Source organism: Saccopteryx bilineata, chromosome 3, assembly GCF_036850765.1.
Source record: "Saccopteryx bilineata isolate mSacBil1 chromosome 3, mSacBil1_pri_phased_curated, whole genome shotgun sequence".
Taxonomy (NCBI): Eukaryota; Metazoa; Chordata; class Mammalia; order Chiroptera; family Emballonuridae; genus Saccopteryx; species Saccopteryx bilineata.
This window is the reverse complement of record NC_089492.1, coordinates 168569414-168595450: the sequence shown is the minus strand read 5'-3', so window position 1 is coordinate 168595450 and position 26037 is coordinate 168569414. Positions and strand designations below refer to the sequence as shown.

Here is a 26037-nt window from a genome sequence, read left to right as displayed (position 1 = left end):
TGTTTATTTTCCTGGTGTTTGAGTTTTACAAGTTCTTTATAAATTTTGGTTATTAACCCCTTATCATACATATTGTCGAATATGTTCTCCCATTGTGTGATTTGCCTTTTTAGTCTGTTCTTATGTCTTTAGCCGTGCAAAAACTTTTTAGTTTGATATAGTCCCATTTGTTTATCCTGTCCTTTATTTCCTTTGCGCGTGGAGATTAAATCAGCAAATTTATTGCTGCGAGTGATGTCAGAGAGCTTAATGCCTATGTTTTTCTCTAGGATGCGTATGGTTTCATGACTTACATTTGAATGTTTTATCCATTTTGAGTTTATTTCTGTGAATGGTGTAAGTTGGTGGTCTAGTTTCATTTTTTTGCAGAGAGCTGACCAATTTTACCAACACCATTTGTTAAAGAGGCTGTCTTTATTCCATTGTATGCTGTCACTACCCTTGTCAAATATCAGTTTTCATAAATGTGTGGGTTTATTTCTGGGTTCTTTGTTCTGTTCCACTGATCTATATGCCTGTTCTTATGCCAGTAACAAGCTGTTTTGAGTAAAATGGCCTTGTAGTATAACTTGATGTCCAGAAGTGTGATACCTCCCACTTTATTCTTCTTTTTCAAGATTGCTGAGGCTATTTGTGTTCTTTTTTGATTCCATATGAATTTTTAGAATATCTGTTCTATATCTTTGATGTATGTCCTTGGTATTTTAATAGGAATTGCATTGAATTTATAAATTGCTTTGGGTAGTATGGATATTTTAATGATGTTTATTCTTCCTAACCATGAGCATGTATATGCTTCCACTTGTTTGTATCTTCCTTGATTTCTTTTATCATGTTTTATAATTTTCCGAGTACAAGTCTTTAACCTCCTTGGTTAAATTTACTCCTAGGTACTTTATTTTTTTTGTTGCAATAGTGAAGGGGATTGTTTTCTTAATTTCTCTTTCAGACAGATCATTGTTGGTGTATAAAAATGCCTCTGATTTCTGAGTATTAATTTTATATGCTGCCACCTTGCTGAATTCATTTATCAGGTCCAGTAGTTTTTTGACTGAGACTTTAGGGTTTTCTAGGTACAGTATCATATCATCAGCAAATAATGATAGTTTTACTTATTTTCCAATTTGGATGCCTATTATTTTTTCTTCTTGTCTGATTGCTGTGGCTAGGACTTCCAGGACTATATTGAATAAGAGTTGTGAAAGGGGGCACCCCTGCCTTGTTCCTGATCTTAAGGGGATTGCTTTTAATTTTTGCCCATTGAGTATGATGTTGGCTGTGGGTGTGTCATAGATGGCCTTTCTTATGTTGAGGTATGTTCCCTGTATTCCCACTTTGCTGAGAGTTTTGATCATGAATGGGTGCTGGATTTTATCAAATGCTTTTTCTGTATCTATTGATATTATCATGTGTTTTTTGTCCTTCTTTTTGTTTATGTGATGAATCGCATCAATTGATTTGTGAATATTGTACCAGCCTTGCCTCCCCAGAATAAATCCCACTTGATCATGGTGTATGATTTTTTTTCATGTAGTACTAGATCCGGCTTGCTAATATTTTGTTGAGGATTTTAGCATCTAAATTCATCCGGGATATTGGCCTATAGTTTTCTTTCTTTGTGTTGTCTTTGCCTGGTTTTGAAATCAGATTTATGCTCACCTCATAAAAGGAGCTTGGAAGCTTTTCCTCCTCTTGAATTTTTTGAAATAGCTTGAGAAGGATAGGAGTTTGTTCTTCTTTGAATGTTTGGTAGAATTCGCTTGTGAAGCCATCTGGCCCAAGGATTTTGTTTGTTGGGAGTTTATTGATAACTGTTTCAATCTCATTTGTTGTAATCAGTCTATATAGGTTTTCTGATTCTTCCAGATTGATTTTTGAAAGATTACTTTTTTTAAGGAATTTATCCATTTCACGTAGTTGTTTAATTTTTTGACATACAGTTCTTCATAGAATTTTCTTACAATCCTTTGTATATCTGCTGTGTCCGTTGTTACTTCTCCACCCTCATTTCTTTCTTTTTTTCCCCCACCCTCATTTCTAATTTTATTTATTTTAGTCCTTTCTCTTGGTGAGTGTGGCTAAGGGTTTATTGATCTTATTTACTTTTTCAAAGAACCATCTCTTGGTTTCATTGATCCACTGTATTGTTTTTTTAGTCTCTATGTCATTTATTTCTGCTCTGATCTTTATTACTTCCTTTCTTCTACTTTCTCTAGGCTTTATTTGCTGTTCCTTTTCTAGTTCTTTTAGTTGCAGGATTAAGTTCTTTTTTTGAGCTTTTTGTAGCTTCTTAAGATATGCCTGTAATGCTTTAAACTTCCCTCTCAGGACTGCTTTTGCTGTGTCCCACAGATTTTGAGTTGTTGTATTCTCATTTTCATTTGTTTCAAGGAAATTTTTGATTTCTTCCTAAATCTCATTGTTGACCCAGTCATTGTTTAATAACATGTTGTTTACTTTCCAAGTATTTGAGTGTTTTCAGTTTTCCTATAGTAGTTGATTTCTAGTTTCATGCCATTGTGGTCAGAGAAGATGCTTGATATGGTTTCAATCTTCTTAAATTTGTTGAGACTCATTTTATGCCCTAACATGTGGTCTGTCCTAGAGAATGTACCATGAGCACTTGAAAAGAATGGATATTCTGTTGCTTTAGAGTGGAAGGTTCTGAAGATATCTATTTAATCCAGTTGTTTTAGTGTATCCGTTAATTCTGTTGTTTCTTTGTTAATTTTCTTTCTTGAGGATCTATCCATTGATGTTAGTGGGGTATTGAAATCCCCTACTATTATAGTATTGCTGTTGATCTCTCCCTTTATGCCCATCAAAATCTGCTTTATATATTTAGTTGCTCCTATATTAGGTGCATATATATTTATAATGGTTTCTCTTCCTGTTGGATTGCTTCCTTTATCATTATGTAGTTGACCTTCTTTATCCCTTACTATAGCCTTTGTTTTAAAGTCTATTTTGTCAGATATAAGTATTGCTACTCCAGCTTTCTTTTCATTTCCATTTGCATGAAATATTTTTTTCCATCCTTTTACTTTCAGTCTATATGTATCTTTTGTTTTGAGGTATATCTCCTGTAGACAGAATATATATGGGTCCTGTTTTCTTATCCATTCAGGTACACTATGTCTTTTGATTGGAGCATTTAACCCATTTACATTTAAGGTTACTATTGATATATAGTTGTTTATTGCCATTTTATTCTTTAAAGTTATTTTCCTCTTTTACTATGTTCTTTCCCCCCCTTTGTTCTGTTTACTACAGGCCCCTTAACATTTCAGCAGCATTGGTTTGGTTGTTATGAATTCCTTGAGTTTTTTTGTTGTTGTTGTTGTTTTTGTCTGGGAAACTTTTTATTTCTCCTTCAATTTTATTTAATTAATTAATTAATTAATTTTTTTACAGAGACAGAGAGAGAGTCAGAGAGAGGGATAGATAGGGACAGACAGACAGGAACGAAGAGAGATGAGAAGCATCAATCATCAGTTTTTTGTTGCAACACCTTAGTTGTTCATTCATTGCTTTCACATATGTGCCTTGACTGTGGGCCTTCAGCAGACCGACTAACCCCTTGCTTGAGCCAGCGACCTTGTGTTCAAGCTGGTGAGCTTTGCTCAAACCAGATGAGCCTGCGCTTAAGCTGGCAACCTTGGGGTCTTGAACCTGGGTCCTTCGTATCCCATTCTGATGCTCTATTCACTGCGCCACTGCCTGGTCAGGCTCTCCTTCAATTTTATATGATAGCCTTGCTGGATAAAGAAGTATTGGTTGTATGCTCTTGTTCTGCATTACTTTGAATATGTCTTGCCATTCCCTTCTGGCCTCAAGTGTTTCTGTTGAGAAGTTGGATGTCATTCTTATGGGGGCTCCTTTGTAGGTGATAGCCTTTTTTTCTCTAGCAGCTTTTAATATTTTCTCTTTATGCTTTAGCTTTGGTATTTTAATTATGATGTGTCTTGGTATAGATTTTTTTGGTTTCTCTTTAATGGAATTCTCTGTGCTTCTTGAACTTGTGTCACTTTTTCCTACATCAATTTAGGGAAGATTTTCAGCTATGATTTTATTGAACAAGGTCTCTAACCCTTGTTCTTTCTCTTCTTCTTCAGGAACCCCAATGATGTGGATGTTGTTTCTCTTTAGGTTGTCACAGAGCTCTCTTAGAGTTTACTCAGATTTTTTCGATCTCTTTTCTTTTTGCTGCTCTGCTTCCATGCTTTCACTTATCTTGTCCTCTAAGTCACTGATTTGATCCTTTGCTTCATCCAGCCTGCTTTTTATTCCTTCCAGTGTAGTCTTTATTTCTGATATTGTGTTTCTCATATCTGTCTGGTTCTACTTTATGATTTGCATGTCCTTTTTGATACTTTCAGTTTCTTTTCTGAAGTGTTCATTAAGTCCATCCACTGTAGCTTTGAGATCTTTAAGCATCCTGAATATCATTATTTTATACTCTGCATCCGGTAATTTGATTACTTCCGATTTGTCCAAGACTTTATCAGAGGATTTATCTTGTTGAAGCATATGACTTATGCTTCTCTGCCTACCCATTATTCTCTATGACTTGTAGGTTTCTTTCAGCTGTGATTTCCTTACCTAGTAGAGCCTCTTCCAAGTCTTGATTTGTTTGTTTTTTTTCTCAGATTTCTTAACTCAGTGTTAGTCTTGTTTACTGATCTCAGCAGGGGGCTTATTTGGAGGTGTATCCAGGAATGGGATGGGTGTAACCTGAGACTCTGAAGGCCCAATCTGCACCAGCTTCTCTGGGGGGGGGGTGCTTTCTCCATTTCAGCAGGGGGAGGTGTATCTCAGATCTCTGTGGAGACCTGAGTTACTGCCCCTCTTCTCCACTTCCTGTTTTCATCTGTGTCTTGTTGCTCTAATTGGAGCTGGAAAGCTTTCTGGAGGTGAGTTACCTGGAACTACTTTAGGCTTGTGCTGTTTTGAGGGTTCAACCCCTCCCCCAGCTATGGCCGCCTCTGCACTGCATGAGTCAGCTTCTCACGTCCTCCCTTGTAATCCTCTGCCCGTCACATCTGTCTCTCTCTCCCCACTTTCCTTTTGAATGACAAGCCAGCCCTCTCAGCACACCTCGTTCCCAGGTTTCCAGGCAAGTGGCTGTAAGCGATATTCTCTGCTCTTCTCCTTGTATTGAGAGCCCTTCTGGGCTCTCAGTCTCACCCCACCTTTGTTTCTGCAAGCAGGGGTGACTCACTGCACCTCGGCGTTCCCTACCAGGCTCAGTGTGGCTTCTTCTTTGCTCCTTAGTTTTTGAGACCTGTTCTTTTAATCCAAAGTTGGTTTTTCATGCTGATTGTTCCTAAATTAATTTGTAATCGAGTTTGGTGGTGTGAGCTAGGCGTCTGTGTGTCTGCCTACTCTGCTGCCATCTTGGTTCTCCTCATTTCTTACTTTGGTTTTTCTGCTGAGAAGTTAGTGCTTTGCCTCCTGATTTGGTATCTTCTTTGCAGTCTGGTTTCTTTGCCTTCTGTTCCTTTTGTCTTTGTACTTTGGTTGGCTTCACCCTGAGTGCCCTGGATTACCCCCATCAACCTTTCTTTGGGCTCTTCTGGGGGAAGTTTGCATTTGCACAGATGTAGGGGTCACCCCTGCCCTTTTATTTCCAGGTAGACACTGACTGGCCTGACTCTCCTTTTCACTTAAAAAAACTTTATTTTTTAGAACACTTTTATTTTATATTTTTGTGACAGAGACAGAGAGAGGGATAGATAGGGTCAGAAAGATAGGAAGGGAAAGAGATGAGAAACATCAATTCTTTGTTGTGACACTTTAGTTGTTCATTGACTGCTTTCTCATGTGCGTTGACCGAAGGGCTTCATCAGAGTGAGTGATGACACCTTGCTTAAGCCAGCAACTTAGGGCTTCAAGCCAGTGACCTTTCTGCTCAAGCCAGCGACCATGAGGTCATTTCTATGATTTCACATCAAGCTGGTGAGCCTGTACTCAAGCTGAATGAGCGTGTGCTCAAGCTGGTGACCTTGAAGTTTTGAAGCTGGGTCCTCCTTATTCCAGTCCGATGCTCTATCTAATGCGCCACTGCCTGGGCAGGCAAGAACGCTTTTAGATTTATAGAAAAATTGTGACAGTTGAATAGAATGTTCTCATATAGCCCATAGTCTGTTTCTCCTATTAACATATTAGTATGATACTGTACATTTCTTACAATTAATGAAATGATGTTGATACATTATTATGGTAGGGGGAAAAATGACTTGAACCTATGAATATATTAGGTTACATGGCAAAGGAGAATTTAGGGTGCAGGTGGAATTAAAGTTGATAATCAGCTGGCCTTTAAATGGGGAGATTATTCTAGATTATTCAGTGGGTCCAATGTAATCACAAGCATTCTTTTTTTTTAAAATTTAATTTTATTTATTGAATTTAGTGAGAAATGCAGGAAGAGAGAGAGAAAAAAAAAAAAAGAGAGAGAGAAACAGGAACCTCAGTCTGTTCCTGTATGTGCCCAGACTAGGGATTGAACCGACAGTCTCTGCTCTTCAGGACAATGATCTAACCAACAAAGCTCTCAGGCCAGGGCTATTTTTCTACAAGTCTACTATATAACAGTCTCCAGTTGTGCTCTAGTACATTCAGCTGCTATGCAGCACCAGAGTGTTGATTCTAATTTCTTTCCATATTTGCAACTTTCTTCTCCAGCACTGACAAACCTGATTTTTGTTTTTCTAAGGTGACCAATTGTCTTCCTTTAGGGAGGACAGTCCTTCTTTTGTAAGTTCTGTCCTCCCTCAAAAAGTGTCCTCCTACTGTCCTCCTTTTTGATATTGGAAGACTAATCTGTAAATGTCTTTATTCGATCGATGCAGAGTCTATCCATTGTATGTGATGTGATGTATTTGTATTTGACAAATGATGATTCGTCAAGGATCAGTAGAGTGCGGTGAGATGTGATTATGAGACACATGCACTCCTCACAGGAGACCTTGAGAGAGCTTATGATATACTGAGCATGTAAATGGCTTTGTGTACTTTTTACTGAAACATGACCTGGTACATACGACATTGTAGACTGATGCTTATTTCTTTCTCAGTGACTATTCAATCATAGACCGGCAAGCACAATTCACGTTTTATTAATTCATTATCTATTTAATAATTTCCAAATACGTATAATTTTATTTATAAGCATTTTCCCGAAATTCGAGTTTTAAAGTGGAACTCTAACCTCAAGCCGTGTCTATTAATAATGCATTTTGATTAAATAGTTGCATAGAACAGATGTTTTTTAATTAGAAAATGATAAATACACCCAAATATCACTCCAAATTAGTGATTTTGTTTGATATTTGGTTTTGTTAATTTAGCTTCAGGAAAATTCGTCTACCATGATGTAACGTTTTCAGCTCCTAATGTACTTGCATTGTTCATGTAGCTCTATATTTTATTTTTAATTTTAAATTTCACTTAAGAGATGGAAAAAGAAAAAGAAAAAATGCCATTTCAATGATAAATTGAAAAAGGAATTTTCATTCCTTATATCAAATAATGATACCATTGTTTTCGGCAATATTTGCAGCGGAGAATTTTGTATTGCAGTTTAGGTCAGAGCAGCGATAACAAAACACTTGACCACCAACAAACATAAGCAATCATTAAATGCATCAGCTTCCAGTCATAAAGTAACAAGTTTTTTTAAAACTTCATATTATTCTTAGGATGAAAAACAGTTGACTGCAATGGAGGGAACATTTGCATTTCATATCATAATTCACAAAGTTTTCGCAGTATGGATTGTACAACTAAATTATTGAAAAAGTTTCACACTGCAAAATTTTCATGTGCCAGGACAAAATGCGAGGCTATTTTGAAATCAGTATTTAAAAATTACTGTGACAAAATACTTACAGAGGACTTGGAAATTGCAGCATTTGTAACGATTTTATCTGATGCATCAAATCATAATGAAATTAAATTGTATCCAATAATAGTAAGATATTTTAATGTTACCAACAGCATTCTAGTAAAAATTTTGAATTTACAATCCATTGAGGGCGAAACTTCTGAAATTTTGTCAAACCATTTATGCCGCGACCCGCACGATTAGTCTATTCCAGGGCCTTGAGTGGAAATGGTACAAAATTAAATGAAAGATAGAGACCTAAAGACATATACAGGATGGGTTCGGGAGAATGCCACAGCTCCTTGCCAACAGTCACTACTGTCCAGGGGCAAAAACATGGCCGCCCCCAGAAAGACATCTGTCTTTATTTTCTGGGTAAGATGTGTCATTAGCAATTCAATGACGTTTCCAAGGCAAACCAAGAAAACCACCAGGTGCAGAAAAACCCCTACCATTTTAACTTTAAACCGAGAAGTAACCAGTCCTTCTGAGGAGCATGGGCGGGCAGAACTAGCAGAGAAGCACACCCCTTTGTTAACTTAATTAGGCAGGTGAGGTGGGGGGTTGGGCCCAACACCTCTGTCCCCAAAATCCAGACTGCAAAATACCCTGTTTATTTTTCAGTCCCCAACACATCTATACAGAGTAATAAATGAAAACAATTTGAAATCCAAAGTTGTTGCATTAACAGCTGATAATAAATTTTGGTGGGCGAAGATGCAAAGGGGTGAATAATGTGTATGTAAAATTACAACAGTTACTCCAAAAGAAAATACTAGGAATAGGTTGTAATGTACATATTTTGTCAAATGCCCTCAACACAGCGTCATGTGCCATGCCAATTGATGTAGAAATAATAATAACTACAATTTATTTCCATTTTAGTCGTTTAACTGATTTGTGTTGCTACTTTAAAACAATTTTGTGAAGAAGCAAATGTTGAATACAGAAAACTTTCAGGATATTCAAAAGTTAGATGGCTTGCTCTAACACATGCTATAGAGAGTGTTCTACAATTATTTGAGCCTCTTCGTTCATATTTTTTAAGTTTAGACAAATGTCCTAAAATCCTGGAATCGTTTTTAATAAAAAGATATCTGAGATATTAATGTATTTTGTACTTAATCAAGCATCTATTTTTCACAAAACAATTCAAAAGATTGAAGGTGAACACATTTCAGCTACGGAGGTTAGTCTTATTTTGAATGTCTTTATCCTTCAATATAAATCTTGTTTTGAAAAAAAAATTTCTTTCTTTAATTATAAAAAGAAAATTGTTAGACTTAGAGGAATCAAATCTGGGCATAACAGAAAAGTTTATCAAAGAAGTGCAGAATTTTTACCAGACATGTTTTTAATAATATTGAAGAATTGTCTGAAACAAACATCACCTGAAATACAGTTTTCAATGGTGTTTCTTGACTTCATCGCAAGTATATTGGCCAGATGTTGAATTTTGTCTTGAGTTTTTATCTAAAGAAATGCCAGCCATCAAAATAGACGACAGTTGTCTCTTTGAAGGAATTAGAAGACTGAATATATATTTAAATTCTGAAAAATTAATACAATGGGAAAATGAACACGTCAAAATTGATAAAAGGTAGGTAGAAATATTTAGCCATTTAAAAATGAACATATTCCTTGTGAAAATTTATTTATTCTTGTTCAATTTACATTGTGCTGCCCTGGAACTAATGCAGCAGTTGAAAGAGTTTTTTCAATTGCTAATGATTTTTGGACAAATGAGAAATCGAAATTGAATGTTGATCCTCTAGCTGCAGCACTTGCTGTAAAATTCAATATGAAAGATATTTCTTGTTCAGATATTTCTAATATACTGTTACAAGATGATACATTGACAAAAAATATTCATTCAATGGAAAAGTTCTCATTTAGATAATATTATCTAAATGAGTACTTTTTTCTTACAATTATTAAAAATTAATAGGCATGTAAGCATAATTACAAGGTAAAATATTACAAATGTTTTTATTATGCATTTATCATATTATAGTGTATTGTTGAAATGAATAAAATGTTTCTTTTATTTACGATATTGTTTTCTTCAATTTATTTTTGTCCTCCTTTTCATTGTAAAAAATTGTTCACCTTAGTTTTTCTTAATCTATTTATTTACCTGATCAATCCTTCTCTTGCTACCACTATTTCCTCCATGGCAGTTACCTTCTTTATGTTATCCAGGCTCCAATTGTCCATATACCCTAGCCCTAAAACGACCTTGATCTGTCCCATTCAATCACTTTAGAAAAAGAAGGAAGAAAGGGTGAATGTATTTTTATGACAATTATTCCTTAGGCTGCTCAGTTTTTGCCTCCTTACTGGTTTGCTCCTGAACTATAGATGATTGAAGGCTTCTAAACACCATCTGCTGGATAAATCTGCTGGATTTTTAAATTCAAAATCTGAGCAGGTTGGTTGCTTTGGCTGGGTTAGTCCCTGTGCTCAGAGGTGCACTTTCTTTTTCTTTTGAAGGTCGCCTGGTAGGCGCTCTGGATGCAGTGCTGGATTCCAGTGCACGAGTGGCTCCATTTCGAATTCTGCTTCAAGTTCCTGGGTATCAGGTTTATTCTCCTATCGCATGTGGTGAGTTACTGAGTTGATCTGATGTTTACTGGGCCATAGCCACGGGTGAGTTTTGTTCTAGTTGGAACCTTCTAACCTAAGGTGTGAACATTCTGAGTATCTGCGTGCTGGTGGAGCTTGGCGGTCACTTCTGCTAGACCCTCATCTGCTTTTCTAAACTTTAAAAAAAAATTTCCGTTGATTTGGGAGAGGGGGTGGTAGGAAGAGAGAGAGAGAGAGAGAAAGAGAGAGAGAGTTGTTTCACTTAATTATTCCATTGATTGCTTCTTGTATATACCCAGACTGAGGGTTGAATCCATGACCTCTGGCATGCCAGGTTGACAGTTTATTCATTAAGCCACTGGGCCAGGGCTCTTTTCTTTTTCTTTAACCATCAAAAGCACATACAGACAATAAGCTTGGGCAGTTTAGCTGGGGCCTGTCAGGCTTTTGAGTGGTGTGTTGTTCCAAGCTGCTGTATATTGTTGACCGTGATTTGAGCCATTCGCTTCTTAATCTCTACATAAATGTGTCCCTGGGACATATACCTGTTGTGACGGGGGAAACATCTGATGGCTGTGTCTGACATGGGCAGCCTTCTCCTCTTTGTTCCGTATAGGCCCTGAGTCATTAGGCTGCTGAGCCCTATGGTGATTTAGGTATCACTTTCTCATCCTGCCCATCTAGGGCCAGCCCTTCCTGCAGGCAACCACCAGTGCTCTCCCCTACACTCAAGTGCCTCAGGGCTCAGGATTCTCTCATCTGAGAAGCCCTTCTATTAACAACTGAAACCAAGAGGTGTATTTTTAATTATACAACTAATAAATGTTCACCTTCCAGAAATTAAAAAATATGTAAGACAGAAGGAAAAACCAATAATCTATAACTCTTTATCCTTTGGGAATCATTCTTCTGCCAACATTTTTGCAAGTACCCACAGATTATTTTGATTTGTTTTTCCTCTTAACATTCTACTAACTACTGTAGACTTTCAGTATCACCTTGCATTCTTTAACAATGTTGGGAAAAATACAGATTAGTGAAAAGGAGAAAATTGTCATCCAAATCCACCATCCAATACTAACTGCTGTTAAGGTCTTTGGCATGTGTCATTTTCTAGCCCAGTTTGTTTCGCTTTTTAATTTAAGATAAACCAGTTTGTATTTGCATAAAATGATAAAAATGTACATGCTCAATACAAAGACATCAGTTAACACTGAAAGGTACAAAGAAGAAATGATTGACTTTGGCCAGTTGGTTCAGTGGTAGAGCATTGGCCATATGTGTGAATGTCCCGGGTTCAATTCCTGGTCAGGGCATGCAGGAGAAGTGACCATCTGCTTCTCCACCCCTCCCCTCTCGTGCTTCTCTCTCTTCTCCTCCTGCAGCCAGTGGCTCTGTTGGTTAGAGTGCGTCAGCCCTAGGTTCTGAGGATGGCTCCACGGAGCCTCTGCCTCAGGCACTAAAAGTAGCTCGGTTGTGAGCATGGCCCCAAATGGGGGATTGCTGAGTGGATCCCAGTTGGGGTGCATGTGGGATTCTGTCTATCTCCCCTCCTTTCACTTAGAAAAAGAAAAAAACCCAAAAAACAAAGAAGAAATGATCTCTGGTTCTACATCCTCACCTCTCCAGGTGACCGACCTCTCGTCACACTAGGCTCACATCATTTTGGATAATATTATAATGTATCAATATTTAGGCAGGTACAAGGATAGCAATGGAGAGGGATAGAAGTGACTTATAAAAATGAAACTTGTCTGACAATGCTGTTTTCTCATAAAAGTATTAATTTTTTACTTGATTTCAGTAAAATAAAAGAAGCTACAATGAAACCAAAGAAACATAAACTGCAAATAAATGTTTCTTTAGCACAAGAGAACCTATTCTCTAAAAGATTCACATAAGCCTGACCAGGCAGTGGCACAGTGGATAGAGCATCAGACTGGGACTCAGAGGACATAGATTCGAAACCCCAAGGTCTCTGGCTTGAGCATTGGCTCATCTGGCTTAAGCATGGGCTCATCTGGCTTGAGCATGGGCTCACCAGCTTGAGTGCGGGGTCACTGGCTTGAGCAAGAGGTCACTCACTCTGCTGTAGCCCCCCAATCAAGGCCCATATGAGAAAGCAATCAGTGAACAACTAAGGTGCCACAACAAAGACTTGATGCTTCTCATCTCTTTCCCTTCCTTTCCTGTCTGTCCCTCTCACACACCCACAAAAAAGATTCATTTAATGTTGAATAGATTTTTGAAAGCATTATATAGAAAAATATTTTATTTTAACAATGCTCATTGATTCCCCATCCTGAAGAACAAGGAGACCAGCTTTCTTATCCTTCTCCCTGCTTCTCTAACTTCTCATTTTAAAAGTTTCATTATTAATTTTACATTGTAATTCCTGTTCTGTTCTGAACCATGCTTTCCATCATTGTCTGACTCAGTTTTCTATTTAAATTAATTTAATGCTTTTACTCAGGTATTTTTATGTTGGCTCATCTCTTAATTGGGTAGATTCCTGTTTTCTTCCCCTAGTAGTGATTTCCATTTGCAAATGTTCCACCCTTGCTTTTGGACTTGCTTGGCTGGTCATGATACTCTGGCCACATTCTAGAGCTTGGTGGCTGTCGCTCTGGGGTCTTGCAGTATTTTACGTGGCAGTGAGGGAAATCTTAGGCTGATCTGATTTCCCTTCCCTTTTGAGTTATGCACTTTTTGTGCATGTAACTGTCTATTGAAGTTTAGTGATGTGGTTACAATTTGTTATTGCCTTGAGCATGTTGTGTTAAATTTTTCTGGAACTTGATGTGCTTTTTTCCCTGTGCAGATTGATTTGTTTAACTCTGTCGGGAATTTTTCTTATAGCATTCTGTATATGTATTATGTTTTTGAAGTGTGTGTCCCACTTACTGGACTCTCCACATCAAGAACACTTTGTGTTGGATAGCTGTGGTCTGCTGTTTGTTTTTCTCCAATTTTCTTGTCTTTTTTAGTTGCACTCTCCATGCTGTTCATAACCCTTTGTCTAAGTTAATAATTGTTTTCAGCTGTGTATTTCACACTTTGCTGCTTTGAACTTATTTACTAATTTTGTTGTCTGGTTGTTTCTATCCTTAGCTCCTTTCCACAGGTCTTTAATTTCCCTTCTCATCTCTGTTATTTCACCATTCTCCTCTTAACTTGTGTTTTATTCATGCTCTTTATTCATATTTGGGACCATGAAGCAGTTGAGAGAATGTCCTTTGCTTCCTTAAGTGTTCCATTTTCTCGTAGGACAGAATTTCTTGAGTACCTCATTCTTATTTTTCCTTCTGTGGCTTCCCAGGGTTTGGCTTGGGTGTTGGGTGTTTCTCCTCAGCTTGCTCATGCTTGGACATCATCACCCCAGAAACTACCCTATGTTATTTGTACTAACATAGTGAGTATGACTTTTTAATTTGTGTTTTGGAGACTGAAGAGAGGATTGGTATGCTGCTGGACTGCACATGGCATGTCAGGGGTAGAAGCCTTTTCTCCCATTTCTTCACCATTTTTCTCCTCTCACTCTGCCCAGGCAAAAGAGTTGGTTTCACTCTGAATTTGGGGCTTTTGGTGGGGATATTTGGGTTTTTGTCTCCTCACTAGACTGGCTTCTGGGGAGTTGTCAGAGTGGAGACTCTGCTCAGTTCCTATAGCCAGGACACTGACAGCTGACCAGGGCCCCTGGAGCACCTGGAAACCACAATGATAACAGTGTGGTTCTTAATACATTTATGCTGGAGGCTGAAAAATTTGAAATTTGGTTTTTCAGAAAATTTCTGAAAATTCACATCACTTTTTGACCACCGGCATCTGCAGCAATGACTAACTCTGTGCACCACGTGGCAACACGTTCCCTCAGAAGGCAGACAGACATTTGTGAAAAATCAGACCTTGGCAATGACCCTGAGCAGTAGGATATAAATGACTCCCAAGCCACTACCATTTCAGTCAGTGGAACATGAGGCATAAAGGGTTAATGGCTATACCACATTCAACCTTATAGCTGGAGCCTAATTTACTCATCCAGTCCTGTTAGTTCCTTAATTGTTTCTGAAGTTTAAAGTGTTTTAAAATCTGAAACAAGCTTCAAAAAACTTAAATATTTCGGGATACTCGCAATCCTTGGTGTCAGGATTGTTTGTTTAGACTGAGAGGGTCTCCTTCCATCTGGCTTTCCAGGGCCATGGGGAAAACAGATAGCAACCTGGAGATGGGCGGGTACAGGTGGGATGAGGGTTTGCAAAGAGAGGCATGACAGGACACTTGAAGAGCACATAATAAGGAATTGCTGCATCAAAGAGATGTATTTTTAGATATATACATATATGTAATCTCCAAATTACCTGCCACAAGGGTTACAGGGGCTTAAACTAGTCTCTGCCCCCCAGCAGTATAGTTATTCTTAGCAGGTTTAACTTCTTTCTTTCTGTTGAGCCAAGATCTGCTTCCTTTAGTTTGCATATGGCCAGATACTTACCTTGGATCTGACCCATGACAGGTCTGTAGAAGCTTCACTTTCTTCTGTCATCTTGGTCACAGAAGGTTCTGAGTAAGCAATTATTTTTGTCAGTGCAGCTTTTCTTGGCTTAAGCGAGAATGGTGAGGGTATTTTTGTCTGGGGCTTATGGTATTGATTTAGATACTTAGGCCTTTTCTGGGAGTCACTTGGGCACCTTACACTATGTTATTGATCACTCCATTTAATATTTTATTGTCTTGAATATTGAAAAAGGATCCCTGGCCAGGGTTTCAAGTCTCACATAAAGCAAAATAAGAATGGTAGGAAGGGCCTGGGTGACAACAGGATGTGGGTAGGGATAGGAAGATTGGCCTGCAAGAATTATTTGGATTTTGGCTGCTCACATGGCAATATGGGGAGACATAGGGGAGACTTGAGGAGAACTTTGGTTTTCTTCTCTGTTTCTTTTTAAGCAGCAGTGGAAGAGGTAGGTAGATAATTTTATGAGTGAACAAAATTATTTGGCAACGTATTTGGCATCCACAGATCTGTGGATGACTGTGGTTGGAAGTAGGATAGGAGATAAGCTGCTATTATGATTATTTTTTAAATTTACATGCACAAAGACTCCTGAGGCTTTGTAAACACTGCTGGCTTTAGTAGATAACATGTATTGTGAGAGAGTGGCTGTGAGTGGTTGAGAAGGAGGGGAACAGGGGAGCGTGCCCTGACATTCTGGGCTGAGCTCAGGTATCTCCCTCAGAAAGGCCTCCGTAACACCTGTCAATTGCTTCCTCTGTTCTGACACTCAGATCATCGGAAAATACATATTTATTATACAATACATTTTTAAATAAAATATGTATTTCCGATGGCTTTAGGCGACCCCTGTGTTTTGGTCGTTTGACCCCTGCCGGGGTCGCGACCCATAGGTTGAGAACCACTGCTCTAGAGCTTTGTAATGAGCCACCAGGACCATAGAGCAGTAGAAAAACTTGCAAAACAAGGATTTTGCTTTATTTCTTTTTTTTTTTTTTATAATTTTATTTTTTAATGGGGTGACATCAATAAATCAGGATACATATATTCAAAGATAACAAGTCCAGGTTATCTTGTCTTTCAATTATGTTGCATACCCACCACCCAAAGTCAGATTGTCCTCTGTCACCTTCTATCTTATTTTCTTTGTGCCCCTCCCAACCCCTATCCCTCTCCCATTCCCCCCTGCCCCCCGTAACCACCACACTCTTATCAATGTCTCTTAGTTTCACTATTATGTCCCACCTACGTATGGAATAATACAGTTCCTGTTTTTTTCTGATTTACTTATTTCGCTTCGTATCATGTTATCAAGATCCCACCATTTTGCTGTAAATGTTCCGATGTCATCATTTCTTATGGCTGAGTAGTATTCCATAGTGTGTATGTGCCACATCTTCTTTATCCAGTCATCTATTGATGGGCTTTTTGGTTGTTTCCATGTCCTGGCCACTGTGAACAATGCTGCAATAAACATGGGGCTGCATGTGTCTTTACGTATCAATGTTTCTGAGTTTTGGGGATATATACCCAGTAGAGGGATTGCTGGGTCATAAGGTAGTTCTATTTTCAGTTTTTTGAGGAACCACCATACTTTCTTCCATAATGGTTGTACTACTTTACATTCCCACCAACAGTGTATGAGGGTTCCTTTTTCTCCACAGCCTCTCCAACATTTGCTATTACCTGACTTGCTAATAACAGCTAATCGAACAGGTGTGAGGTGGTATCTCATTGCCGTTTTGATTTGCATTTCTCTAATAGCTAAAGAAGATGAGCATCTTTTCATATATCTGTTGGCCATTTGTATTTCTTCCTGGGAGAAGTGTCTATTCATATCCTCTTCCCATTTTTTTATTGGATTGTTTGTTTGTTTGTTGTTGAGTTTTATGAGTTCTTTGTATATTTTGGATATTAGGCCCTTATCTGAGCTGTTGTTTGAAAATATCATTTCCCATTTAGTTGGCTTTCTGTTTATTTTGTTATCAGTTTCCCTTGCTGAGCAAAAACTTCTTAGTCTGATGTAGTCCCATTCATTAATTTTTGCCTTCACTTCTCTTGCCATTGGAGTCAAATTCATAAAATGCTCTTTAAAACCCAGGTCCATGAGTTGAGTACCTATGTCTTCTTCTATGTACTTAATTGTTTCAGGTCTTATGTTTAGATCTTTGATCCATTTTGAGTTAATTTTTGTACAGGGGGAGAGACTGTAGTCCAGTTTCATTCTTTTGCATGTGGCTTTCCAGTTTTCCCAGCACCATTTATTGAAGAGGCTTTCTTTTCTCCATTGTGTGTTGTTGGCCCCTTTATCAAAAATTATTTGACTATATATATGTGGTTTTATTTCTGGACTTTCTATTCTGTTCCATTGGTCTGAGTGTCTATTTTTCTGCCAATACCATGCTGTTTTGATTGTCGTGGCCCTATAATAGAGTTTGAAGTCAGGTATTGTTATGCCCCCAGCTTCATTCTTTTTCTTTAGGATTGCTTTGGCTATTCGGGGTTTTTTATAGTTCCATATAAATCTGATGATTTTTTGCTCTATTTCTTTAAAAAATGTCATTGGAATTTTGATGGGAATTGCATTAAATTTGTATATTGCTTTGGGTAATATAGCCATCTTGATTATATTTATTCTTCCTAGCCAAGAACAAGGTATATTCTTCCATCTCATTATATCGTTTTCGATTTCCCTTAACAATGGTTTATAGTTTTCATTATATAAGTCCTTTACATTCTTTGTTATGTTTATTCCTAAGTATTTTATTTTTTTTGTTGCAATCGTGAAGGGGATTATTCTTTTGAGTTCCTTCTCAGCTGTTTCATTGTTGGCATATAGAAAGGCTATTGACTTCTGTATGTTAATTTTGTACCCTGCGACCTTACTGTATTGGCTTATTGTTTCTAGTAGTCTTTTTGTGGATTCTTTGGGGTTTTCGATGTATAGGATCATATCATCTGCAAAAAGTGATACCTTTACTTCTTCTTTTCCGATATGGATGCCTTTTATTTCTTTGTCTTGTCTGATTGCTGTGGCGAGAACCTCTAGTACCACATTAAATAAGAGTGGAGAGAGTGGACAACCCTGTCTTGTTCCTGATTTAAGGGGGAAAGCCTTCAGTTTAGTGCCATTTAATATGATGTTAGCTGATGGTTTATCATATATGGCCTTTATCATGTTGAGATATTTTCCTTCTATACCCATTTTGTTGAGAGTCTTAAACATAAAGTTGTGTTGTATTTTATCGAAAGCCTTTTCTGCGTCTATTGATAAGATCATGTGGTTTTTGTTCTTTGTTTTGTTGATATGGTGTATTACATTAACCGTTTTACGTATGTTGAACCATCCTTGAGATTCTGGGATGAATCCCACTTGATCATGATGTATTATTTTTTTAATATGTTGTTGTATTCGATTTGCTAGTATTTTGTTTAGTATTTTAGCATCTGTATTCATTAGAGATATTGGTCTGTAGTTTTCTTTTTTTGTGCCATCCTTGCCTGGTTTTGGTATGAGGGTTATGTTGGCCTCATAAAATGTGTTTGGAAGTATTGCTTCTTCTTCAATTTTTTGGAAGACTTTGAGTAGAATAGGAACCAAGTCTTCTTTGAATGTTTGATAAAATTCGCTGGTATAGCCGTCAGGGCCTGGACTTTTATTTTTGGGGAGGTTTTTAATGGTTTTTTCTATTTCTTCTCTACTGATAGGTCTGTTTAGGCTTTCTGCTTCTTCTTGACTCAGTCTAGGAAGGTTGTATTGTTCTAGGAATTTATCCATTTCTTCTAGGTTGTTGAATTTAGTGGCATAAAGTTTTTCATAGTATTCTACAATAATTCTTTGTATATCTACGGTGTCCGTGGTGATTTCTCCTCTTTCATTTTGGATTTTGTTTATATGAGTTCTTTCTCTTTTTTCCTTGGTAAGTCTTGCCAAGGGTTTGTCAATTTTGTTGATCTTTTCAAAGAACCAGCTCCTTGTTCTATTAATTTTTTCTATAGTTTTTCTGTTCTCTAAATCATTTATTTCTGCTTTGATTTTTATTATCTCCTTTCTTCGGCTGGTTTTGGGTTGTCTTTGTTCTTCTTTTTCTAGTTCCTTAAGGTGGGAAGTTAAGTGGTTCACTTGGGCTCTCTCTTGTTTGTTCATATATGCCTGAAGCGATATGAACTTCCCTCTTATCACTGCTTTTGCTGCATCCCATAGATTCTGATATGTCGTATTGTCATTTTCATTAGTCTGTATATATCTTTTGATCTCTGCACTTATTTCTTCTTTGACCCATTCATTTTTTAAAAGTATGTTGTTTAGTTTCCACATTTTTGTGGGATTTTTTTCCTCTTTTTTGCAGTTGAATTCTAGTTTCAAGGCTTTATGATCAGAAAATATGCTTGGTACAACTTCAATTTTTCTGAATTTGCTGATATTGTTTTTGTGGCCCAACATATGGTCAATTCTTGAGAATGATCCATGTACACTGGAGAAAAATGTATACTCAGTCACTTTGGGATGAAATGTCCTGTAGCTGTCTATCATATCCAGGTGCTCTAGTGTTTTGTTTAAGGCCACTATGTCTTTGTTGATTCTCTGTTTGGATGACCGATCTAGAGCCGTCAGCGGTGTATTGAGGTCTCCAAGTATGATTGTATTTTTGTCAGTTTTTGTTTTAAGATCAATAAGTAGCTGTCTTATCTATTTTGGTGCTCCTTGGTTTGGTGCATATATATTAAGAATTGTTATGTCTTCTTGATTCAGTGTCCCCTTAGCCATTATGAAATGGCCATTTTTGTCTCTAAGTACTTTTCCTGTCTTGTAGTCAGCATTATCCGATATGAGTATTGCTACACCTGCTTTTTTTTGGATGTTATTTGCTTGGAGTATTGTTTTCCAATCTTTCACTTTGAATTTGTTTTTATCCTTGTTACTTAGATGAGTTTCCTGTAGGCAGCATACAGTTGGATTTTCTTTTTTAATCCATTCTGCTACTCTGTGTCTTTTTATTGGTGAGTTTAATCCATTTACATTTAGTGTAATTATTGATACTTGTGAGTTCCCTATTGCCATTTTATATCTTGCTTTCTGTTAGTTTTGTGTCTTGTTTGATCCTTCTCTTTCGTTTTTCTATCTTTTGTTTTTATTTGGTTGTATTCCATACATCTTTCCTCTGTTGCTATCTTTTTTATCTCATGTGCTTCTGTGGTGGTTTTTTCAATGGTGGTTACCTTTGAGTAATGAAAAGGGTCCCTACCCTGTTCATTGTAGCGAACTATTTTGTGAGTACTTTTGCACTCCATCGTCCTTTGCTACTGTTAATCTCCGTCTTCTCCCCCTCTTTCTTTTTGTTGTTGTCACAGTTTAAATTTGGTTTTATTGTGTTCTTCTTGGAGCTTTTACTTGTGGCTCTGTTTTTTTTTGTTCTTTGTATCTGATTGGAGAACCCCCTTTAGTAATTCCTGGAGTGGGGGTTTTCTGATGATAAATTCCCTCATCTTTTCTGTATCTGTGAATGTTTTTATTTCTCCTTCGTATTTGAAGGATAGCTTTGATGGGTATAGTATTCGTGGCTGAAAGTTCCTCTCTTTCAGGACTTTAAATATTGGGGTCCACTCTCTTCTAGCTTGTAGAGTTTCTGCTGAGAAATCTGATGATAATCTAATGGGCCTTCCTTTATATGTTGTATTCTTCTTTTCCCTGGCTGCCTTGAGAATTTTTTCTTTGCTGTTGGTTTGTGTCAATTTCATTATGATATGCCTTGGAGTAGGTTTGTTGGGGATAAGAAAACTTGGAGTTCTGTTTGCTTCTTGAACTTGAGGCTTTAGTTCTTTCCACTGGCTTGGGAAGTTCTCATCAATTATTTGTTTAAGTATGTTCTCCATTCCATTTTCTCTCTCTTCTCCCTCTGATATACCTATTATTCTTATGTTATTCTTTTTGATGGAGTCAGATAATTCTTGTAGGGCTATCTCATTTTTTTTTAATTTTTGAGTCTCTTTCTTCTTCTCTCTGTTGTGCCTCAAGTTGCTTGTCTTCTATTTCACTAATCCTCTCTTCTATCTGACCTGTTCTATTAGCTAAGCTTGTTACTTCGTTTTTCAGCTCGTGAATTGAGTTTTTCATCTCTGTTTGATTTGTTTTTATAGTTTCAATTTCCTTGGACATATATTCTTTGTGTTCATGGAGTTGTTTTCTGATCTCCCTATATTGCCTTTCTGTGTTTTCTTGTATATCTCGGAGGATTTTTAGGATTTCTATCTTGAATTCTCTGTCATTTAGCTCCAAGGTTTCCAATATATTAAATTTTTTCTCCATAGATTTTTCCTCATCTAGCTGTGTTACCTCTCTTTCTTTTGTATCCATGATATTCGATTTTCTCTTCCTTAATGGCATCTGAGGGTGGTTTTGTTGATAGTATTAATGAGATTTAATAAAGAATAAAAAGTTAAAAAAAAATAAAAAAATAACAAATCGAAAAGAGTTGTTTTTTTTTAAAAAAAATTAATAATGAAATAAAGAAAAATAAAATAAAATAAAAATTTTTTAAAAAAGGAAATTATTTCCCCCCTCTTTTTTTCCTCTCCTCTCCTCTCCCCTCTTTCTCGAGAAAATCTTGTGGTGGACTGTGAGTTATAACAAACAATGCCTGTGATGGAGGGCCTGAATTGGGGAAAAGTAATAAAGGGGCAAGAAAAAGAGAAAGAAAAAAAAAAAAGGAAAAAAAAAAAAAAAGAAAAAAGAAAAAAAAAAGAGCGTATGGACCCACAAAAAGCAAATAAGGAAAAAATTTGGGTCAAGAATAAAATGATTTGCTTTTAGGTGTTGGTTTTCTAAGAGTTATGATGAGAGGAATAAGAGGAAAATGGAAAAATGGGGGGACAAATTAAAAACTTACTATTGTATTTAGTGGAACAAGAACTAGATAATATGGAGAGCCAGGGATGGGAGCACTGCTAGTGAGTTAAAAAGGTGAAGTAAAAACCCCCCAAAATGCCACAAACATAGATTTGAGTCCCAGATAAGATAATTTGTTTGTTATTGAGGTTTGAATGAGAGGAGATGTAAAGGAGAAAGGAAGAAACTAATATAGAGGGAGAAAAGAAAGAGAGAGAGAGAAAAAAAGAGGTAACCACTAAAAGAAGAAAAAAGAAAGGAGAGAGAGAGAGAGAGTTAAGGGTTTTGGAGTGCAACCCTCATAGAGAGAAAGGAAGAGAAGAGAAATGATAATGGGAGATGTAACACTTATGGGTAGTGTAGTTCAAGGAGAGGAGAGAGTAAGACCGGTAGAGAGTTAATCGGCCAAATTGGAGGAGGAAAAAAAAGTCTCAAGAATGAAGATAAGAGAAACAAACGAACAAATATAATAAAATGGGATAGGTTATAAAGTCTGCAGATTATTCTTGATTTTGAGAGGTTATCTTCTTGCTTTTTCTTTTCTCTCCCTCTTCCTGGTCGGTGACTCTGTACCCCGGGTTCTGCCCCTTTGGCACGCTCAGGTAGAGGTTTGCAGTTGATAAGTCTCTATGGCAATGTCATGTATTGTGCTTTATTCTCGTTGGGAGTCGAGGCTCATTAGCATTTATAGGCTCCGACAGTGAGAGAGTCCGTGTTCCTGGAGCCTTTCTCCTAGTCTTTCCTTCCTCAATTAGTAGCCTGATAGTCCAGGTATGGGGTTGCTGCTGCCTCTGCCTGGATAGTAAGAGGCTCAAATTGCTGGCAACTCCCCACTCTATTTCCACTCAGCACAGGGCTCTGGGTAAGGCTCAGTCAGTCAGAGCTGCTAGCATAATCAGGCGGGCTTTCCGCCCACTCGAAGACCTCTGGCTCTGCCACTCTATCCGGTAACACAAGCGTGCGCCCACTTCCGGGGCGCTTGGAGGAAACTCTCACTCACTGTCTGCAACCAGGATATCCGGCCAGCAGTCTCACGCTCTGAGTGAAACCCCCAACCGCAGGGAAAAGTTGCAGCGTTGGAATTGAGTCTCGCTCCGTCCCCGTGTGCGGCTTTTGCAAGGCGCTGGGGCGGCCCGAGATTCCGCTTTGGCCCACACAAAGGCCCCTGACTCTGCCCCTCTCTGCGATAACACGGGCGCGCACTGCCGAGGCACTCGGAGGAATCGCTCACTCCTTATCTGCGCGCGCAAACCAGGATATGAGGCCGGCCGAGGTTCCCTCTGAGTGAAACAGCCTCCAGCACGGAAAATCTCCACCGTTGGGATTAGTTCTCACTCCCTCCCGTGCGTGGCTTTCCCAGGGCGCTGGGGCTGCCCAGAGACTCTGCCCTCAGCCCACAGAAAGGCCTCTGACCCTGCCTCTCCGTGGGGCAACACGGGCACCCACTTCCGCGGCTTAGGAAGAAATCTCTCTTCCACTAACTGCGCACCGACCAGGAGACCGGGTAAAATGGCCGCTCCGCTTGTCTTTCTTTGTTTGGGTTTGGCGCGAGTGTTAGCTTGTATTGCCCGGGTTGCCACAGGATCAGATTTTCCTCGGCTTGGATCTCTGAGCCACAGCCTGGTTCGGCCGTTTTTGCTGCGGCGGCCTGGATCTATTCACCCCCTTTGCCCGCCTCAGTTTCTATATTCACAGTTACCAGAGAAAGCCGCCCTGTTTAGGTTAGTGAGGAAGGCGGAGCATTTCTTACTCCCTATTTCCTTCGGGGTTTGGTTATATATTTAGCCAATTTTTCACTCAATCATACCTTTGGGTGTATTGCGAAGAATCTGGAAGCTCCAAGTATAGGTTTTTCTGTTTCTGGTTGAAGATCTTGTTGAGTTTTGGGGGAGATTTATCGGTATCGCTTCCTACTCCGCCATTACTCTGACGTCATCTCCCTTTATTTCTTTTTTTAAAAAATATTTTTTGTGGCATAATATATATAACATAAAACCATCTTAATAATTTTTGAGTGTACAGTTCAGAGGCGTAAGTGCATTTATTATGTTGTACAACTATTCCCACCATCCCGTCTCCAGAACTCTTCTCATCTTGCCACAGTGAAACTGTCCCCATTAAACACTAACTCTCCATTCCTCCCTCCAACTCCTGGAAACCATCCTACTTCCTTTCTCTATGAATTTGACTTCTTTAGGAACATCATGTAAGTGGAATTATGCAGTATTTGTCTTTTGTGTCTGGTTTATTTCACTTAGCGTAACGCTGTCAAATTTTATCCATGTCCTAACCTATGTCAGAATATCTTTTCTTTTTAATGGGGTATCCCATGGCATGTTGGCTGTCTTTGTGAACCAGGACTATAATCACTGGTGCATAAGCACAAACCAAGGACATGGTATATGGAACTAAGAGTTGAAACCCAGGAGCCAATTTCTAGTCAGGATCAGGGGAGGAGAGGAGAAACCAGTTGAATGTTAGAGGGCCAGGGCTTCAGCCTGTAGGTGGGTCTTTTGTCTGAATTGACACCTAAGCCTTGAAGAGCTCACTGGGGCCCTGGAAGAACAAGGAGACTTGTCATCATGTCTCTGTGTCAGATGGTCTCGGCCTGTGCCTTGTCTTTTTTTTTAATTTTATTTTATTATTTATTTATTTATTTTTACAGGGACAGAGAGAGTCATAGAAAGGGATAGATAGGGACAGACAGATAGGAACGGAGAGAGATGAGAAGCATCAATCATGAGTTTTTTGTTGTGACACCTTAGTTGTTCATTGATTGCTTTCTCATATGTGCCTTGACCGCGGGCCTTCAGCAGACCGAGTAACCCCTTGCTCCAGCCAGCGACCTTGGATCCAAGCTGGTGAGCTTTTACTCAAACCAGATGAGCCTGCGCTCAACCCGGTGACCTTGGGATCTTGAACCTGGGTCCTCGGCATCCCAGTCCGACGCTCTATTAACTGCGCCACCACCTGGTCAGGCCTGTGCCTTGTCTAGTAGTTGACAAGTCCTGGCCACACCGAGCTGTGAGTTATTTATTTATTATGCCATGTTTATGTTGGTAGATGATTCTTAGTTCTACTCATATGTTAGTGACACACACATTTTCTTTTCCATGGCCCTGAACATTGAGTTAATTGTTATCTTTGCTTAGTTTTTAGGAAGGAGGGAAATCCAGACAAGACTCTGAATTATATGCCCAGATCATTCTAGGTGTTGAATTGATTGTGATAATTTAACCTTTTAATGTTGGTTAACTGATATATGGGGTGAATTGTCTTTTCTGGTTACTAAAAGAAGGCTTGATTGCTATGCTCAGAGGCAATCAGGGTGGTACCCTACCAAGAACAGGGCCAAGATTGCAGAGCTCTATGAAAAACTCATCAAACCTTTGCACGGATTACCTTGGAATAGTGCTCTTTTTTTTTTACAGATATGAGTTTGGACTCCAGAGCATTGAGTTGTTTTCGTGATTCTGTCTGTGGCAGCACAAATCAAGTATTCACATTCCTAGCAAGGTCTGTCCCATGGTCTTGAGTGAAGGGAGAGAAAGAAAACAGAAGAAAAGGAAGAAAACAAGTGGTAGCAGGATGGCTACCACCACCGTGATACTGTCTTGCATCAGCAGAGGGAAGAGAGTGAAGCAGACTAGGGGAGATACTCACCTGACCAGGCAGGGGCATATCTGTATCTTGGGAGAGGGTATGTGTGCAGTTTGAAAAGACTTAGTTATTATTTTACATTTAGAAAACAAAAAAACCCACATGATTTTGAAACTTCAAGGATTATTAAAAGGAGCTCTAATATTTTTGTTAATCAAAATGTGGCATATGTTTTAAGAAATTGAGAATCACAAGAGTTACGCTCTCCAGTTTAAAAAATACTTCCTTTGCACTCCTCATTTGATCCGCCCAACAGTGTATTAACAAGTATGGTTATTGACTTTGGAGAGGAAAGAAACAAGGCACAGGCTGCTTAGTGACCTGCCAGGATCACATCTTGTGCCAAGGGTGCCTCTCTGGTGGCCCAGGTCCATGTTCTTACAGAATGTTCTCAGAGTGTTCTTTCTGATGTGCTGTCACCTCTTATCTCTGCCCTTGGCCATGGCTGGAGTTTTAGTTTCTTGTATTCCACATCACTTTGCTTTGTCTTTAGAGAGTGAATTT

The 26037-nt window shown here is 38.4% G+C and overlaps 1 protein-coding gene across 4 annotated transcripts in view; it reads left to right on the top strand.

The window, feature by feature from the left end:
* The window catches only part of TBC1D8 (TBC1 domain family member 8), a 166374-nt gene that overhangs the window by 52184 nt on the left and 88153 nt on the right, over positions 1–26037 (top strand). For all 4 annotated transcript variants that reach the window (XM_066268227.1, XM_066268228.1, XM_066268229.1 and 1 more), the window contains exon 2: positions 10382–10492. In XM_066268227.1, the coding sequence (XP_066124324.1) occupies positions 10382–10492 (111 nt within the window). The remainder of the gene's footprint in view (positions 1–10381; positions 10493–26037) is intronic.